This window comes from Microcaecilia unicolor, chromosome 4 (assembly GCF_901765095.1).
Source record: "Microcaecilia unicolor chromosome 4, aMicUni1.1, whole genome shotgun sequence".
NCBI lineage: Eukaryota > Metazoa > Chordata > Amphibia > Gymnophiona > Siphonopidae > Microcaecilia > Microcaecilia unicolor.
Genome location: NC_044034.1, coordinates 275600946 through 275620060, shown reverse-complemented (window position 1 = coordinate 275620060; position 19115 = coordinate 275600946). Strand labels below are relative to the sequence as shown.

At 41.7% G+C, this 19115-nt stretch overlaps 1 protein-coding gene across 5 annotated transcripts in view; it reads left to right on the top strand.

Moving 5' to 3' along the window:
- Window positions 1–3578: 3578 nt before the first annotated feature.
- OFD1 (OFD1 centriole and centriolar satellite protein) overlaps window positions 3579–19115 on the top strand; it is a 136260-nt gene continuing 120723 nt past the window's right edge. For all 5 annotated transcript variants that reach the window (XM_030201583.1, XM_030201582.1, XM_030201581.1 and 2 more), the window contains exons 1-7: window positions 3579–3654; window positions 4325–4436; window positions 5638–5838; window positions 9871–9939; window positions 10037–10067; window positions 13978–14085; window positions 15528–15664. In XM_030201583.1, coding sequence (XP_030057443.1) covers window positions 4341–4436; window positions 5638–5838; window positions 9871–9939; window positions 10037–10067; window positions 13978–14085; window positions 15528–15664 — 642 coding nt within the window. In that variant the 5' untranslated portion in view covers window positions 3579–3654; window positions 4325–4340. The remainder of the gene's footprint in view (window positions 3655–4324; window positions 4437–5637; window positions 5839–9870; window positions 9940–10036; window positions 10068–13977; window positions 14086–15527; window positions 15665–19115) is intronic.

The window sequence follows — 19115 nt, the reverse complement described above, 5'->3', positions numbered from 1 at the left end:
GAATCAAATCGAAAAAATTTTGAGTGAATCGGACAGCACCAGTGCACATAAATTTGGTTTGCATCTTTCCCTATAACCAGCCTCTTCAAATGCATACTGATAACGATTTATAAAACAATTTACTTATTTACCTATAAAAACTTATTCCATTATTAAACTTCCTCGTGTACATCTGTATTCTGCACAAGCTGACATGTTTGAAAATTGTATTTATTTATTTATTTATTTATTTATTTATTGCATTTTACCACCTATTTGCAGACCCAATGTGGCTTACAGAGTTTTGTTATGACATAATCATTACAGTATATCAGATACAATTGGTAGTGTACAAAGATTGAGTAATGGAAGAGTGAAGGAAGGTGTTAGGGAGGATAGTATAGAAGGGGACTATCATAGCTGGGTGGGTTAGTGGTGTAGTTTTAATGTGAGATTAAATAAAAATACTACCAACAATAAAGAATGACAACATGGCTGCAGCAGCTCATAGGTTTGTCATCCTGCCTTAGACACCATCTGTTTTCATCCAACATCATAAAGTTGAAGCCAGTTAGGTTAGTCTGTGTTTCCCCATCCCTGTGCAGCCATCATTTAGTACACTCAAAACAAAACAAGCAAACTACTACTACTACTACTTATCATTTCTATAGCACTACTAGACGTACGCAGCGCTATACACTTGAACATGAAGAGACAGTCCCTGCTCGACAGAGCTTACAATCTAATTAGGACAGACAAACAGGACAAACAAGAGATAAGGGAATATTAAGGTGAGGATGATAAAATAAGGGTTCTGAACAAGTGAATAAGGGTTAGGAGTTAAAAGCAGCATCAAAAAGGTGGGCTTTTAGCTTAGATTTGAAGACGGCCAGAGATGGAGCTTGACATACCGGCTCAGGAAGTCTATTCCAGGCATATGGTGCAGCAAGATAAAAGGAACGGAGTCTGGAGTTAGCGGTGGAGGAGAAGGGTGCAGATAAGAGAGATTTACCCAGTGAACGGAGTTCCCGGGGAGGAATGTAGGGAGAGATGAGAGTGGAGAGGTACTGAGGAGCTGCAGAGTGAATGCACTTATAGGTCAATAGGAGGAGTTTGAACTGTATGCGGAAACGGATAGGAAGCCAGTGAAGTGAATATTAGTCGTGCAGCAGAATTTTGAACAGATTGAAGAGGAGAGAGATGGCTAAGTGGGAGACCTGTGAGAAGCAAGTTGCAATAGTCTAAGCGAGAGGTGATAAGAGCGTGGATGAGGGTTCTGGTAGTGTGCTCAGAAAGGAAAGGGCGAATTTTGCTGATATTATAGAGAAAGAAACGACAGGTTTTAGCAGTCTGTTGAATATGTGCAGAGAAGGAGAGGGAGCTCTATGAGCTGCTGCATCCTCGTTGTTGTTCTTTATTGTTCGTAGCAGTTTTATGTAATCTCACTAATATTTTCAAACATGCTGTCGTGCAGCATACGGATGTGCACAGAGGAAGTATTGGTTTCATCCGTTAGAGTAGTAATTTGTTCTACATTTGAAATTGTGTCATTTGGAGGGCTATAGGGGCTCCCTGTATTCATGCAGAGATGTTTTCACCTAGTAAAGGGCCACCAAAATAGACATCATGTTATGAAAATCAGACTTACTATTTATATGTACAATTAAAAAAAACATTAGGTTGAAACTGGGATCATTTAACACCTTTTTTTTTCCTGTTCCTACATCAAAAGAAAAAGATGGCATGTGGGAACTTGCTTCTTTTTGATTTGTGGAATTCAGTGGTATATTATAAAAATGCACATGCTTTTTTTATTACTATTATTTCACAGATATGTATTGAATAATGAGGTAGGGGCTTCCTTCATGCAGAAGTTCTATCCAGAGGCAGTCTAAATATGCCAACATTGTCCAGTTCAGCACATTATTAGCCACCAAGTTATTAATGACATTTGTTGTAAACTTTGTTTTAATGGGTTTATCCACTCCTTACATGCACATAGTTCTGCTTTTTAAACCCAAAGATGAATTCTAAGGGTGATAGAACAATTAAGTATAAACTGTGTTGTTAGTGGGGTTTTTGTTTTACTTGTTTTAGACTGCTTTGGGTCCTGCTGATCTGTACATCTGCTGTCTGGAATTTTGGAAGAGGGAAATGAGAAAATAAAAATTAAATTTTGGATGTACTCTGTAGAAGTTGTTTGCTTTTGCTGTGTGTGTATGGATGCCTATTCTGGTGTATACATGTGATAATATTTGAATAACTATCTATACTTATGGCTGTGATATCTGAACATGCAGCATCATTAAAGGACAAACCTTTAAATGCCCAGCTGGGTATATATGGTAATCTCATCTTTGTTAAATGTTTCAGACATATCCATGTACTTGCTCCCATGATATAACCGAATTCTATTATTCTGTCTCACTGTATTTTCAAATGTAAGCCATATTGAATCCGAGTTTGCTTCGGATAATGTGGGATATACATGTAAAAAAAAATCCTTTATCCTCCACCTTATAAGATACTGCCTATCCAGCTGGATGGTGGTGGCACAATGCAAACAAGTTTGGTCCAGTGAAGACTAATTTAAAATAACCTGTTCCTTAGCGGGGTCCTAGTATTACCACATTGAAAATATGACCATATTCTGCCTTTGTGATTATGTTTCACTAATAAGTTAAACAATTAACTGGCTACTTTGAAAGGATTATATATATCCTTTGGATGCATGACTAGGGACACAAACACATACTTACTTATTTAATATCACAATTTGTCACGCACAGCCAGAAAACAACCTTTTAGGTGGATAGTGTTCACAATGAGCTTTTATTATTGACCAGATAGCAGAGAGATGAGTTTTGGCACAGTATAAGTCATCACAAGAACAAAATGTAAGAAAACCAATGGACTGCATTAGGGGCTTATAGCCCATTTAGTTATGTTTAAACAAAAGAGATCTGCAAGAAACTTGTCCCTGTAACATGCCTAAAAACAGAATAATCCATTTGTGTATCTAAAATGTAAACATCAACAAAACAGATGCAGATGTGATTCCATGTTCCCCAATTAAATGAAAGTTTAATTTTACTTCCATTTAATTCCAGTATATTCCACCTTTATAATACCAGGCTTCCCTAGGCAGATTACAAGATGAACCCCTCAAGAAATAGGACATCCTCACTGAACTCTCGCATCTGTATTGTATAGAACAGTGAAGAAAAATGAGCACAAAATACAGAGGTTATAACTGCGGTTTCTACCAAGTATAATAATTTTTTTAAGCTGTTCTGGTGACATTCAATTTTTATTTCATGATATTAATATCTAGATACGGGAAGCTTTCAAATAAATTAAAAAGCTGTCAAGTAAAAAAAATAAAATCTTTTGTCCTCCATCTTTTAAAGCACTGCCTATCGAACTGGAACAGCTTTAGACTTTTTACAGATGGACCACTCATTTGTTTTTAATAATCTTTTGCTATATCGTTTGTTATTGTTTGTTTTCGGTGAACTAAAGCTCCGCCTACTGGCTTACATTGGTGGCTTGCTTGGCATGGTTGCCACGCCCGCCCCTTGATGTCAGTTCCTGTTCCGGGGCAAAGCCGGCACGGCAGCCTGCTGCTGCCATAGTACCTTTGCTAACAGAGAGATCTCCTTGGTCCCTGCTGTAGTAAGTTTATCTTGTCGCTGCTGCTGCTTCCATCAACAGCTGCAGTGGCTTGGATGATAGAGGGAGGGAAGCAGGCAACGGCATGGGTGACAGCGGGAGTGAGGGAAGCTGCAAGATCAGCTTGGGTGACAGCGGGCGGGAGGAAGGGAGGGAAGCAGCGGCTTGGGTGACAGCGGGAGGCAGGGAAGCGGCAGCAGTTTGGGTGAGGTATTCCCAATTTTTTTCCCCAAAACGAACCGATTCGAATCGTGAATTGGACAGCACTAGTGTACTTGAGCTTCCAAGACCTCGGAAATCTCTTCTTCAGATATAATGGAATCTGTCATATGATCTCACAAGCTCATGTCTTATCTCAAGAAGTTGGACAGTAGTAGTGTTAGTACACTGATCACTATTTGCATTTTTTTTCTTTTTTTGCTTCCCTGTGCCTGCCCTTGATGTATAAGAGTTAAACTTGTATTAATCTGTTTGCATCTGATCATTCCAGCTATCCTGTATATAACCCATCATACTACATACAGTATTAAACAGTCCATTGTACCTGCAGAAATATTATTATTGACTGCATGTGGGGTTGCTTGTAGCCTGTCATATGCAAAACTTGAGGATATTTTTTGACTTTGTGTTACAAAATATATATATATATTATTTTTTTTATTAAAATGACTAGATTTTTAAAAAACCAGATGGCTTCTCATGAATTGAAAGAACTATCCCAGGATGAACTACGGAAAAGACTTTATCAAACGTTTAAGAACCGAGGTGTGCTGGACACACTTAAGGTATTTTGTTATTGTGAAGCTAAGGGGTGTATTCTATAGTTGGCACTGAAAAAAGCACTGTTCATAAGCCATGCTTAAAGTAGCAATGTTTCCCAAGTCCGGTCCTGGGGTACCCTTTACCAGTCAGGTTTTCAGGATATCTGCAATAACTGTGCATGAAAGAGATGTGCATATAATGGAAGCAGTGTATTCAAATCAAATTCATGCATAGTCATTGTGGATATCCTGAAAACCTGACTGGCAAGGGGTACTCCAGGACTGGACTTGGGAAACACTGGTTTATAGAATAGCGCATACACCCAAGGTTAGCACCTAACTTTAGGTGTGACCAGGTACACCAGCTGAAACGTGGTGCAAATGTATTTGCCTAACAAGTGCGTATCTCCCATTTTCTATAACAACGCACATAAATACTAGGAATGCCCCTGTTCCACCCATGACCCTCCCATTTCCGCTCCCCCTTTGTTTCTTTTTTTTTACTTGTTTGTAAAATTTAGGCACAGATCCCGCACCTAAATTTACACTCGTAAGTTCTAATTAAATCTTATTAGTGCCAATAATTGTTTTTTTTTTAAAAGCCAATTCTTGGTGCTAATTAGGTTCAATTAAATTGCATGTGTAAATTTGGCAAGCGCACAATTTTTGGTGACTTTTATAGCATTAGGTGGTAAATAATTACCAATAATAGTAGTAGCACTCTAAATTAGAAAAGGGATATTCAAACCGTATTAATATAAATTCCAAGTCTCGAAAAAGGTTTGAAAATATGTTTTTTCAGATGTCTCACCTTGTACCTCCAGGATCAAACAAGTAAGATCCTTGTACTCATATTAACAAACAAGGAACCTCAAACGCTCCAAATAGGGAAAACGCTGCAAATAATGCTAAATCCACTATTAAGGAGTAGAATAATATCATAGGTTCCAGTGAAGAGGAAGCGAGAAAAAAACCATACGAAAAAACTCATAAGTATATGAGAAAACCAAATGGTATAAAAAAACTCCCCTTCTCCTTCACTACCGAAATGGAGTATGCCCCCCTGTTTACTAAGCCACGTGAATGAACTGTGGCGGCATTAGCGCTTGGCAGCCACTAGCACAGCTTAGCAAACGGGGGTGGGGAGAGGAGGGAGTTAGTTAGTTGCAAAGATCGCCTTGCTTTCCTGCTTTTCTAAATCTTATATTCATACGCTTTGTGCCAGACACAGCTACGAAACCAACTTATCCGAGAACTGAAGAATCCCACTCTTCGTGGAGAACTTCGTTCACAGCCTCTTGCTGTCGAAGGTGGTTCGCTGTTAGCCAGAGCCTCCAACAGTCTTGTGGCAGATCACCTGCACCGATCTGGCTATGAATATTCACTCTCAGTTTTCTACCCAGAATGTGGTTTACAACAGGAGAAGGTGAGCTACTTGATAGGGTAATGATTTGTCGGCTCTTCGGTCCCCTATCCCTTTGCCCAAATGTATACTGAATATTTTGGTTGTAGTGGGAATTCATTGTTTTCAAGAGGTGAAAATATAGAGATATCATGTATAAATCCTTAGTTTTTACCCTAGGTCAGTGGTTCCCAAACCTGGTCCTGAAGGCATCCCAACCAGTCAGGCTTTCAGGATATCCATATTGAATATTCATGAGAGAAATTTGCATGCAGTTGAGGCAGTACATGCAGATCTATCTCATGAATATTCATTGTGGATATCCTGAAAACCTGACTGGCTGGAGTGCCTCCAGGACCAGGTTTGGGAACCACTGCCCTAGGGGGCAATAATTTTCATTGTGACTTTCTAGTTCATTTTGTAAAAATCTGTGTGTAGTTTTAGTTCCCTAGTAAGCACTGAAAAATACTCGGCCTTGATTAGTATATGCAGTTCTGGTGTCCACATTAACCAATGGACACTGACAATGTTGAAGTAGTGCAAAGTAGCATCCACAAAATTGGTGTATACTCTGCGCTATGAGTCAGACATAGACAGACTGAAGGAGCTAAAGGTGGACTCTAGACCAAGAAGGTTCTCGATCCATTCCTCAAGACATTACCCAGGCAGTCTGTTTTTCAGGATATCCACAATGAATGAAGGCAGTGCACACACATCTTTCATACATATTTCTTGTGGATATCCTGAAACCCAGATTGGCTGATTGTGTCCCAAGGAGGTTTTAGAATCCTGGCCAGAGAAGGAAGAAAAATATTTAGGAGACTTTAGGGCATATTTTCAAAGCACATGGACTTTTTTTATTTTTGCCATTTTGAAATGTCCATCTGCCAAAAACAACCAAATTGCGATTTTGGAAAGGCAAAATGTGGACATCCTACACTTCAGTTCGTCCAAATAGCAAGGAGATGTGTTATGGGGGATGTTTTGGGGGGGACTAGGGAGGGCCCAAAATTAGGATGTCCAACAACAATAATCGAACAAGAAGAAATGTCCAAGTTTAAAAAGGATGTTTTTATTTAGACCTGTTTCAGTCATATCCAGGGTATAAAAAAAGTGCTCTGATCGAGCAGCTGACCACTGGAGGGATTAAGGCATGAGCCCTCATGAATCCCCCAGTGGTTGCTGTCCCCCCTCCCTCTCCCCTGAAAGAGAACTGGAAAGGAATACCAGGCTCTATGACAGCATCAGGTATTATGGGCATTCTGGTCAAAGCAGAAAGCATGTCTGAGGAGTAGCCTAATGGTCAGTGCAGTGAACTGTAAACCAGATACCCTGGTTTACAGTCCACTGCATTGACCACTAGGCTTCCTCCTCTCTGCAAGGATGTCTGTGTTGCCATTTCTGTAAAAATACAGTCAGACAGACATCCTTGTCCCAAGATTTTTGGCATTCATAATTTAAGTTTGTGAAATGGCTGTTCATTTTGGACGTTCTCATATATTTTCAAACAGGAAACCCCAATGTATTTCCTTTTTGAAAATGACTGTGACGTGGATATGTTTTTTGGACATTATGAGCAGGATTTCCCAATTCTGACTTGGACATCCTTTTGAAAATGCCCCCCTCCATGGTTAAGGTACAAGAAGGTGGCATTTTCCATCAGATGAAAAATTCAATACAAGGACAAATGGTGATCATATGAAGCTGAAAGTAGAGAGGTTTAAGGGACTTTTTCCACTAAAGATTGTGGTCACCTGGAACAGACTTCGGAGGGGGTGGGGGTGGGGGTGGGGAGGGGGTTAGTAGGAGACCATACAGTGGCAGAATTAGAGTATGCATGAGAAAAATGCCTTGGTAGCAAGGTAGCAGAGTGAAAAAACTTGACTGAGTAATGATCTATTTTTTCTACTTTTTCCAGTTACACCAGAATATCCTATATATGATCAAATCAATCACAATACATATTTTTTCTTTTTTAATTTGCAGTGCTCAGTAGTGCTGTAGTGCCATTTTAATCATAAATATGAAGTAAGACATCAGCTGCCAAACATCACAGTCTAATTTTGTACTTCTGGCAGTGGTGGGTTAAGTGACTTGCCCAAGACCACAAGGAGCCATAGTGAGATTTGAACCCTGGCTTTCCTGGGTCTTAGCCTGCTGTCCTACCCAATATATAACTACTTCTGCAGTGATGAGAGTAAATAATGACCCAAAAGATCCAGGGTTAGAAATACCCAATACTGATATCTGTGCTGAGTCTTTTGAGTGAAATGTTCTGTGCCAGTTTGTAATTAGTATTTACTTGTTATTGTTTTTGATAGGGTTTCAAGTTTATCGTAGTTAACTGGGATAAATGCATCAATTATTAATCACGGTTAAAAAAAATTAATCGCATTGCAGCATCTCCTATCTCCTCCAAATATTTCTTCTGTTGAGATGGTCGACCTTAGAGATGCTCGTCCCCGGTTTTCGGCAATAATGGAAACCGAGGACGCCCATCTCAAAAACTACCAAATCCAAGCCCTTTGGTCGTGGGAGGAGCCAGCATTCATAGTGCACTGGTCCCCCTCACATGCCAGGACATCAACCAGGTACCCTAGGGGGCACTGCAGTGGACTTCACAAATTGCTGCCAGGTACACAGCTCCCCTTACCTTGGGTGCTAAGCCCCACAACCCCCCCCCCCCCCAAAACCCACTACCCACAACTGTATACCACTACCATAGCCCTAAGGGGTGAAGGGGGGCACCTACATGTGGGTACAGTGGGTTTGTGGTGGGTTTTGAAGGGCTGACATTTACCACCATAAGTGTAACAGGTAGGGGGGGGATGGGCCTGGGTCCACCTGCCTGAAGTGCACTGCACCCACTAAAACTGCTCCAGGGACCTTCATACTGCTGTGATGGAGCTGGGTATGACATTTGAGGCTGACATTTTGGGTGGCAGGTGGTTGGTGACCACTGGGGGAGTAAGGGGAGGTCATCCCCGATTCCTGCCGGTGGTCATCTGGTCAGTTGGGGCACCTTTTTGAGGCTTGGTCATGAACAAAAAGGGACCAAGTGAAGCCAGCCAAATGCTCGTCAGGGCCGGCTTTCTTTTTTCCATTATTGGCCGAAGCCGGCCATCTCTTAAACACGCCCCCGTCCCGCCTTCGGTACACTGCCGACACACCCCCTTGAACTTTGGCCGACACCTCGATGGAAAGCAGTTGAAGCCGGCCAAAATCGGCTTTCGATTATACCGATTTTGCTGGGTTTAGGAGATGGCCGGCCATCTCCCGATTTGTGTTGGAAGATGGCCGGCCTTCTCGTTCGAAAATAAGCAGGATAGTAACATAGTAGATGACGGCAGAGAAAGACCTGCACGGTCCATCCAGTCTGCCCAACAAGATAACTTATATGTGCTACTTTTTGTGTATACCTGACCTTGATTAGTATCTGCCATTTTCACGGCACAGACCGTAGAAGTCTGCCCAGCACTAGCCCCGCCTACCAACCACCAGCCCTGCCTGCCACCACCGGCTCTGCCACCCAATCTCTGCTAAGCTTCTGAGGATCCATTCCTTCTGAATAGGATTCCTTTATGTTTATCCCACGCATTTTTGAATTCTGTTACCATTTTCATCTCCACCACCTCCTGCGGGAGGGCATTCCAAGATTTGACTAAATACTAATTAACAGCACGTCATGCTGATCTGAGAGTACTCACTATAAAGATAAGTGGGTTATTGAGTATTACATAATCTATTGAACTGTCTATGAAGGTGGAGTACACATATATACATTGTATCCACGAGCAATTTTGTTAATTAAATAACGCAAAGCAGGTTTTTTTGGCCAAGGATGAAAGTAGAGTCTTGATACCCGGTGTAGCTTCTGCAGATCAATTGAAGACCTGGAAGCTCTTTGAGGCCTTTTTTCCTGCTAATTTGAAGACAGCCTCCGTTGGAGGAAGTTCCTGTCATTTATCAGTAGCAGATCCTTTTTTTGTATTGCATTCCAAGATTTGGCCATTTAAATATTAAGGTTTTGTTTTATGTTTTTGCACATTTGTCTAGCTGTTCACTGTGCAAGACCTTCTGCAGCTGATGAAGATCAACCCCAAATCAAAACTCTACAAATCCTTAGTAAGCCTCTCTTTAGATTCTGTAATCTCAAATCTTTAGCATTAGTGACTAAACAGTTTGAACAGAATGGTAATGTGTAATCTTTCTTTTTCACTAGACTTCAGATATTCAACAAGAGAACAAAAAAGGTATGAAACTGTGAGTGTTTAACAAATGATATGTGGGAAATGGAAATACTCTTTTCATCTGTTACTATTTACAAAACCAGGTTGCACATGTCAATTTCAAGACACTTTTGAGAACGGGCTTCCCAAATTTTAGAATTGAGAAATTAAACATTTTTGGTTCTAATTTCTAGTTTTCGGGTTTTACAACCACTATAGCATAGCCTGAAATGTTCAAGCAGCTTTTAAGGATAATCGAGCCAGTTTTCAGACTGGGAGTTATATATTGGCGGCCAGGTGACCAATGCATAACGCCCTTCTCCGTACAGTTTTTAAAATATAGTTGGGTGGAACGTAGGTGGCCATTAAAAATTATCTGGTTAGCAGTGATATTCAGCTGTTATTTAGTTTAGACCTGCTGATTAGTTACTGCATTGTATCTATTTTCACAAGCTGGTCTCTAGCTCCCCTGGTCAAAAAACTCAATAATTTCCCTTTTCCATAGAAGAGGCAGGACACTGGTGTTCTTGTTATATATTTTATTTACTACTTTAAATGGATGCTTCACCATGAGCTTCTAATTGGCAACTTCACAGCTGCCATATAGCCCCCTTGCACAACTTAATCCAAGAGCAGTTTCAAAGAGGCAATAAAGTTCACAGCTGTTCTGCTCTTTCTTGATGTATACAACAACCTATGGGCTCTCGTATGTCCCTCTCACCAACTATTTTCAATCTAATGATGACCCCCCTGGCAAAACTTCTATCTAACCATAACCTTAATCCATATATATATGCCGATGATGTAACGATATATATTCCATTCAAAAAAGACATCAATGAAATCTCTAACGAAATCAGCCAAAGTCTACACATCATGAACACCTGGGCAGATGCATTCCGACTGAAACTGAATGCAGAAAAAACTCAATGCCTCATACTTACCTCCCAATACAACACAAATAAATTTACCGCGATGAACACACCTAAACTAAATCTGCCAATCTCAGAAACTTTAAAAATCCTTGGAGTCACTATCGACCGCCACCTAACTCTCGAGACTCATGCGAACAACACAACAAAAAAAATGTTCTACTCCATGTGGAAACTGAAAAGAATTAGACCATTCTTTCCAAGATCTGTCTTCCGCAGTCTAGTGCAATCACTCGTACTCAGTCACCTGGACTATTGCAACTCATTATGCGCAGGATGCAAAGAACAAATACTGAGGAAACTTCAAACAGCCCAGAATACAGCAGCCAGACTCATCTTTGGAAAACCAAAATACGAAAGTGCAAAACCCTTAAGGGAGAAACTACACTGGCTACCACTCAAGGAACGCATCACTTTTAAAGTATGCACCTTAGTCCACAAAATCATTCACGGTGAAGCCCCTGCATACATGTCCGACTTAATAGACCTGCCACCCAGAAACGCTAAAAGATCGTCCCGAACCTTCCTCAATCTCCATTACCCTAAGTGCAAAGGCATAAAATACATTCACTGCACGGATTGACTTTCGCATACATGAGCACACAATTCTGGAATACACTACCACGCAACCTGAAAACGATCTACGAACTGACCGACTTCCGCAAACTACTAAAGACTTATCTCTTTGAGAAAATCTACGGCAAGGATCAAAACACATGAAGCCCATACAATCTATTAGACACGCACCAATACACTCTCTGAAATCTCTTCTCCCGCGCTCTCACCACTCTTTAACCCTAACCACAGATAAAATTGTCAGACCTCCCTGTTCCCTCGATACTGTTTTGTCCCCCTCTTAACTCACCACTGTTATATCCCACTGTTCTATCCCCTAATGATATCCTGAATTTACTCTTTCTTATATAACTCATCACAATGTAACCCATAATTGTACTGCAACTAATTGTACTTCCATCGTTTACAACGTATTGTAAGCCACCCTGAGCCCGCAAATAGGTGGGAAAATGTGGGATACAAATGCCAATAAATAAATAATTTTAACTTGTACAGGAAACTTACAGCACTTCATTTGCAATTATTGACTTTGTCTATCGCTACATATCACAAAAATTAGCCTCAAGATTAATCTAATTGGTGGTTATTTTCTCCTGAGCCCTTGGTCAGTAACACTCCCAGTCCCAGTGGAGCTTTCCGACACTACTTTTAAACCAGGGTACTAATGGCAGTGCAATTACTTTTTCTAGTTTGCCTGTCTGTTTTCCCAACACAGACTTCTTACCCAGTTATTCCAGGTACTAGATGAAGCCCTTAATTCCCTAACAAATCAGTAGCATTGTTCATTTTATCTGCTCCTTCCTCATTCACAGGTCTGACAACTGAGTTCAGCGTTCCACCTGTCCTGAAATATTTCCCTTTCCTGAACCAATTTGCTGCATCATTCCTCCTCTCTGCCAAAAAAACCTGGCTTTTCAGCATCTTTCACCATCAGCTTTCCAGTTAATGCCAGGTGCTCAAGAACTGTCACTTGTATTCTGAAGCCCTTCTGTTTTCTCACTGCGTCTTCCAGACTGCCTTGAGTGCTTAACCCAATAACGATGCAAGTGGAAAATTTGGCCCAATACATTTATAAAAGCAAACATACAAGTAGATCCTTCATTTGACACTTTTTCTGCTTCTCCCAAGATTGGCCCCAGGAGGAGGTTTGGATACAAAAAAATATATGGTGTGATATATTGTTACCACTCATTTTTTTTCGAAGTCTACTTACAGTGAACACATATGAAGATATATGATTATTTATTTATTATTTATTTGCTACATTTGTACCCCACATTTTCCCACCTATTTGCAGGCTCAATGTGGCTTACATTATGTACAGTTATGAACAGAGGAAGATGTTTGTTCTAAATTAACATATTACTATATAAGAAATAAGGAAAATAAGTCTATGGAGTAATGTACATAAAACATAATAAAATTAAAAAAAGGACAATAATAATATATGATGATCAATAATGATAATATGGCTAATATAATCAATTCAGAAGGATCGGTAGGTGGTTGGTTTAGATATAATCAGTTTTTAAGGAGGATTCTTATTGTAAGTTTTTTCAAACAAGTGTGTTTTCAGTAGTTTCCTGAAGTTTGTTAAGTTACATGTTATTTTTATAGTGTTCGGTAGTTTGTTCCATGCTTTTGTGCAGAGGTATGTGAAGGTAGATGCATGTATTGATTTGTATTTGAGTCCTCTACAGTTAGGGTAGTGGAGGTTCTTACGTACATATACTTGCCAGCACATTGCCCCCTACCCCCCACCTCAACTTCCTTGTTATTCTTTCACATAGCAAAATAGTAACATAGTGTATAATGGCAGATTGAAACCTCTTGGCCTGTCTGGTTTGCCCAGTTATTCTGGCTGACATTATTCAGGACATATCCCAGCTGTCATCTGGAGAAGCTTGAGGACATGAAGGGTATTACTTCTTATTCTAGAAACTTTTCTTGTTGTATTCCTTACTCTACCATGAGCATATGTGTTCCAGGTCTTAAATTGTAAACAAAAAGGAAGAGGAACTGCCAAGCCAGGGTGGGCCAGAGGCAGGAGCAGCAGCAGGAGGAGATGCTGGCTTAGGAGGGACTGTTCTTTGCTCTGCTCCAGTCTCCCCCTCCTCTTACTTGCAGGCAGCCTGTAAGGGAGGGGTTGGAGCAGAACACCCTTTGTGCTCTGTAATCAGAAAAAAAGTGTCAGAACTACACAGCAGGCCATTTTCCCAGAAATTAAGCCCTGCATGTTCCCATGCTTAATTCGACACCCAGTGACTATCTCCATCCCTTTGTGTCTTAGTGTCAACTTTATGAAAATCTACATAGCTGCCAAAACTTTGAGGCTGTTGCATGGAAACTAGTGAGCTATTTAAATATTAATCTGTTGGGATATGAATGGTTCATTTTTCTGATTCACACATGTATGAATTCTCTAGGTTTCCTTATGCAGATTCTGATGGAACTGACAAATCACCACATGTGTAAGGAAAGTCATGATGTAGAAACTCAGACCATCTCAACACAACCATATAGGGAATCTCTAGGTAAGCTGGAGTTTGCCTTTTTACTGGCCTTTTATTCATGGATTAAAAAGCTGTGCGGTGTTGACATGGTTTTTAGGGACCTAGAAACTGATAGAAAGACCATTCGTATGGCTGATGGAAACTAAACATGTCATTTAAAAAATATTGACTGGGAAAACCAGATTGGGAGACGGCAAGACAAAATGATTTTTCAGGCTCACATAAAGAGCAGTACTGACTCATGCACCTGGACATTGATCAAATTTCTAATCATTAGGCCACTCCCATTTTCTCTGCTATACAACAAGTGCCTGTAACTGATCCTTGAGAGGCCTGAGCTAAAAGGAAAGAAGTAGGCAGATTATTATTTTTTTTATGTTGAGCAATATAAAACGTTGAAATTTGCAGGTGCTAGCAATTGCAGCAATGTAAGAAGAGGGGAAACGGATCTCCATCAAAGGGTAATCCAAACAATACTTCCTCTGTGGCGAAGAAGATAAAAAATGAATTGATTAAAGAACCGGGGGAAGGGGGGGAAGTTTGAACGCTCAAGATTGTCAAGAGTCAATAAAAGAAGCTTCAGTATTCTAGATGTGAGATCAGGAATGGAAGGAAAAGGGACAGAGAGCTATGTTTCATCAGAATAGATATATTACGCAACCTGAAGAAGGGGAACTAAAGGACTCTGAGAGCGAGTTTGGAGAAGAGAGAGGCTGTGTCAGCAGTTTTGACTGGGTGACAGGCATTGTGAACACCTTTCCAGACAATCTGAGGGAGCAGGCAGTTAGGCATGACAGGATCCAAGCCAAGGGAAATTTTAGAAAAGGAGACAGAAGTTAAGAGGACCTCTTGGTCAGGTTCAGAAGACTGATGAAGGTAGAGTGCAATAGCAAAGGGTAAGCTTCCTAGTGTAAGGACCTAAAAGCCTGAGTGTTGGTGGCCAATGAAAGAAGAGCTTTCCCCATAACTTGTAAAGTAACAAAGATGGGATCTGGAGTGGAGGAGTGGCCTAGTGCTTAGGGTGGTGGACTTTGGTCCTGGGGAACTGAAGAACTGAGTTTGATTCCCACTTCAGGCACAGGCAGCTCCTTGTGACTCTGGGCAAGTCACTTAACCCTCCATTGCCCCATGTAAGCCACATTGAGCCTGCCATGAGTGGGAAAGCGCGGGGTACAAATGTAACAAAAATAAAAATAACTTGGTGGAGAATTAAATAGTAAGAATTTTTCAAGATTGGACGTAAGTATTCATGCCTGAAGTACTAAAAAGAGACAGAAGAGAAAAGAATAACAGTTTGGTAGATGTAAATAAAAGACTGGGATGAGGGACCTAGAGTGAGGGGAGAGGCTCAAAAAAAAGGATGAGGGTGAGCATGAATCAGTGGGTGAGAGAGATGATAGTGTTTAGTGCTTATTAGCAGAATATTTTCTATATTGCTCACTAACAACTTTTTATTTTTCTAGTTGACAAGCTACGGCTGATTGACAGAGAGTTTGCAGAAATTTATCCTCAGCGTCAGAGGCTGGAGTCTTTAGAAGCAAAGCTCACTGAGTGCCGAAAACAAATGGAGCAGCAGCTTCAATCAGAAATGGCTACAAAGGTATAAGAAAGGAGCACATATGCAGCACAATGAAGGTCTGAACCTGTGGAGGGTACTTTTTAGGGAACGTGACTTTCGGGTGCTGCTGTTTTGGCATTGCTTTTCAGTGCCACTGCGGGAGAAAATTACGTTTGAGCACCAAACAGCGGCATCAAAGTCACCTCTTAACTTTTTTTCCTCCTCCCTGGCACTGACTTCCGGCGGGGAGTATCGATGAGCAAAATAAGTTCATCTCTATGCTATTCTGTCTAAATACAAACTTTCTCTCCATAGAAGCATGAAGAATTCATAGAGCAGTATAAACTGCAGAAACACAGGCACCACAAAATAAGTCACATTGAAGGCTTAGTCCTGAGCCATACAGTGGTAGCTTCCATGAAGCACCATGTGCCATTTTCACAGGGTGTGACGTGTTGTCCTTCATGAAGTACTGTGCCACTCTCACAGGGCGGCACAGGGCATCAGGGTCTAAAACATCCTGTCTGGGCTCTGTCTCTGAACTAAGTTGTTGCCTTGAGCAGTAACGGAAGCAACATCTGCATGGCAGAAGCTCCGTGTTTGGGTTGTGCAGCAAGAAAAAGACTTACTGTAGTGGCACTTATGCCTGTAAACTCCGTGCCTTAGGCTAACCAAATGGCAGATGAAATTTTAATATGGACAAATGCAAAGTGATGAACATTGGGAAGAATAATCTAAATCATAGTTACCTGATGCTAGGGTCGACCTTAGGAGTCGGCATCCAAGAAAAAGATCTAGGTGTCGTAGACAATACCCTGAAATCTTCCGCCCAATGTGTGGTGGTGGTGGTGGCAATCAAAAAAGCAAACAGGATGCCGGGAATTGTTAGGAAGGGGATGGTAAATAAGACCAAGATTATTATAATGCCTCTGTATTGCTCCATAGTGCGTTTTGTTCAATTCTGGTTGCCACATCTCAAAAAAGATATAGCAGAATTAGAAAAGGTTCAAATAAGAATGATCAAAATGATAAAGGGGATGGAACTCCTACCATAAGAGGAAAGGCTAAAGAGGTTAGGGCTCTTCAGCTTGGAAAAGAGACAGCTGAGGGGGAGATATGATTGACGTTTATAAAATCCTGAGTGGAGTAGAACAGGTAAAATCGATTTTTCACTCTTTCAAACAGTACAAAGACTAGGGGACACTCGGTGAAATTACATGGTAATACTTTTAAAACAAATTGGAGAAAATATTTCACTCAGAGAATAGTTAAGCTCTGGAACTTGTTGCCATAGGATGTGGTACAGCGGTTAGCGTATCTGGGTTTTAAAAAGTTTGGACAAGTTCCTGGAGGAAATGTCCATAGTCTGTTATTGAGATAGACATGGGGGAAGCCACTACTTGCCCTGGGATTGGTAGCATGGAGTGTTGCTACTAATTGGGTTTCTTCCAAGTACTTGTGACCTGGATTGGCCACTGTTGGAAACAAGTGGGCTAGATGGACCATTGGTTTGACCCAGTATGGCTATTCTTATGTTATTAACCAGTTTCTGCAACTGTGTCTGACTCCTTTTGGGAAAGAAGGAAAAAATAGTCATTCCCGTGCTCCCCTTGAAGCAATGCAGGTCAGCATGACTGATTCCTACTTTTTCTTTAGGTACATTTGGCCATGTCTTCAACTGCAGTCATTGCTTTGCCTTTCAAGGCAACCTTTTTGGCAAATTATATACAATTAAAAAGTGAAATTCCATTTGCCTTTATTCAAGGTGGTGTTTTGTCCTCATCTTGGATATTTTGGGGAGCCAGTCATGCTGTCCTACATTCCTTCAGAGTCGGTGGTCCTTGGGGCAGCAGGGCAATCTGTGCTGTCCTAGGTGGTGCCTGTAAGGAAGGGCAGGGCTCTTTAGGAAGCCTGTCCTCCCTCACAGTCTCCACCTGGGGGAGCACAGATTCCCCCCTCCTGCCCCAAGGATCGCTGCCTGAGGGAAGGTCCTGCCTCCTTTCTGCACTCCGGGGACCACCGCTTGAAAGAAGGTCCCACCTATTCTCTGCGCCTGAGGACCGCAGCCTGAGGGATGGTCCCAAAGAACCAGCCTGATTTTTGGGGTCTGCCATTTGGGTGCCCAAAAGTCTGGCGCCAGCATATAGGCGCCCAAGGGGCTGTGCCCAAACACCAGTTGCCAAATGGCAGTGCTTAAATGACAGAGTGCAAAAGTTCTGCTTCTTTCTTTTTCAACAGGGCATCTAGGTTAATAGAACAGGAATGTGCCTTTTTTGGTCCTGTTTTATAAAGGCACATAGGTGTCTATAAGTTTTTATAAAATATTAACGCAAATCCTGCAGAGATCGTGCTAGTATTGAAGGCACCCTGCTTGAGAGAAGGCATAAATGTTAACACACTGAGTGTGCAAGAAAATGCGTAAATTAGCATCAAACATATAAACGGCAAGTGGCGGTACTCACTTGCAAATGTGCAGTACAGACTTCCCTCTCTGTCCCGCCCTCGTGTCATGACGTCAGAGGGCGGAACAGAGAGGGAAACGGAGTCGAATTGTCAGACGCAGCCGCTGCCGCCTGGAAAGGAACATCGCGTGAAACAACCTCCACCCTCCTCCCCCATCCCCGCCGCCCCCTCCCCCCTCCGTATCGGGCCCCCTGCACTGACCTGACAGCGCCTCTCACCTCCGTGTGAAAGCGCTACAGGCAGCAGCAGATCGCTCTGCTGCTGCCTGTAGCGCTTTCACACGGAGGTGAGAGGCGCTGTCAGGTCAGTGCAGGGGGCCCGGCACGGAGGGGGGAGGGAGCGGCGGCGATGAGGGTAGCTGGACATGGGGGGAGGGCAGGGAGAGAGGCCATGGTTGCTGGACTTGGGATGAGAGCAGGGCACAGAGGAGGGTTGCTGGACATGGGGGGGAGGATCGGTGGACAGGGTGAGGCCAGGGGAGGGCTGCAATACGCGCCCGTTTTTACGGGCTTAACGGTTATTATTTTATAAACAGTGGATGCACTTCATGACTCTGCCCACACTCCCCCTGATTGAGCCCCCGGCAACATTTAAAAGATCGTGCATGCCAAAGTATGTACTTTTATAGTAATATAGTAAGTGATGGCAGATAAAGACCTGAACGGTCCATCCAGTCTGTCCAACAGTCACATTCATTATCAATTCAAGATTAAATAAACAATGAACGTGATATTATATACTTGATCATGGTCTTTCTTTGGTGTTTCTGGGACATAGACTGTAGAAGTCCACCCGTTTGATGGCAACTTCAAAGCTCACTTCAGCCTATCCAAATCTGTCTTGTCATTTGCAGGACACAGACCGTAAAAGTCTGCCCAGCTCTGTCACATTCCAAATTACTGGACTTTACGTTGATACTAAACCGGATATCTATATGTGGGACTCAGACCGTACAAGCTAGCCCAGCACTAGCCTTAGTTGATACAGCCAGAGTTTCCATCTAAACACACACATGTAACCCTTTAAGTTT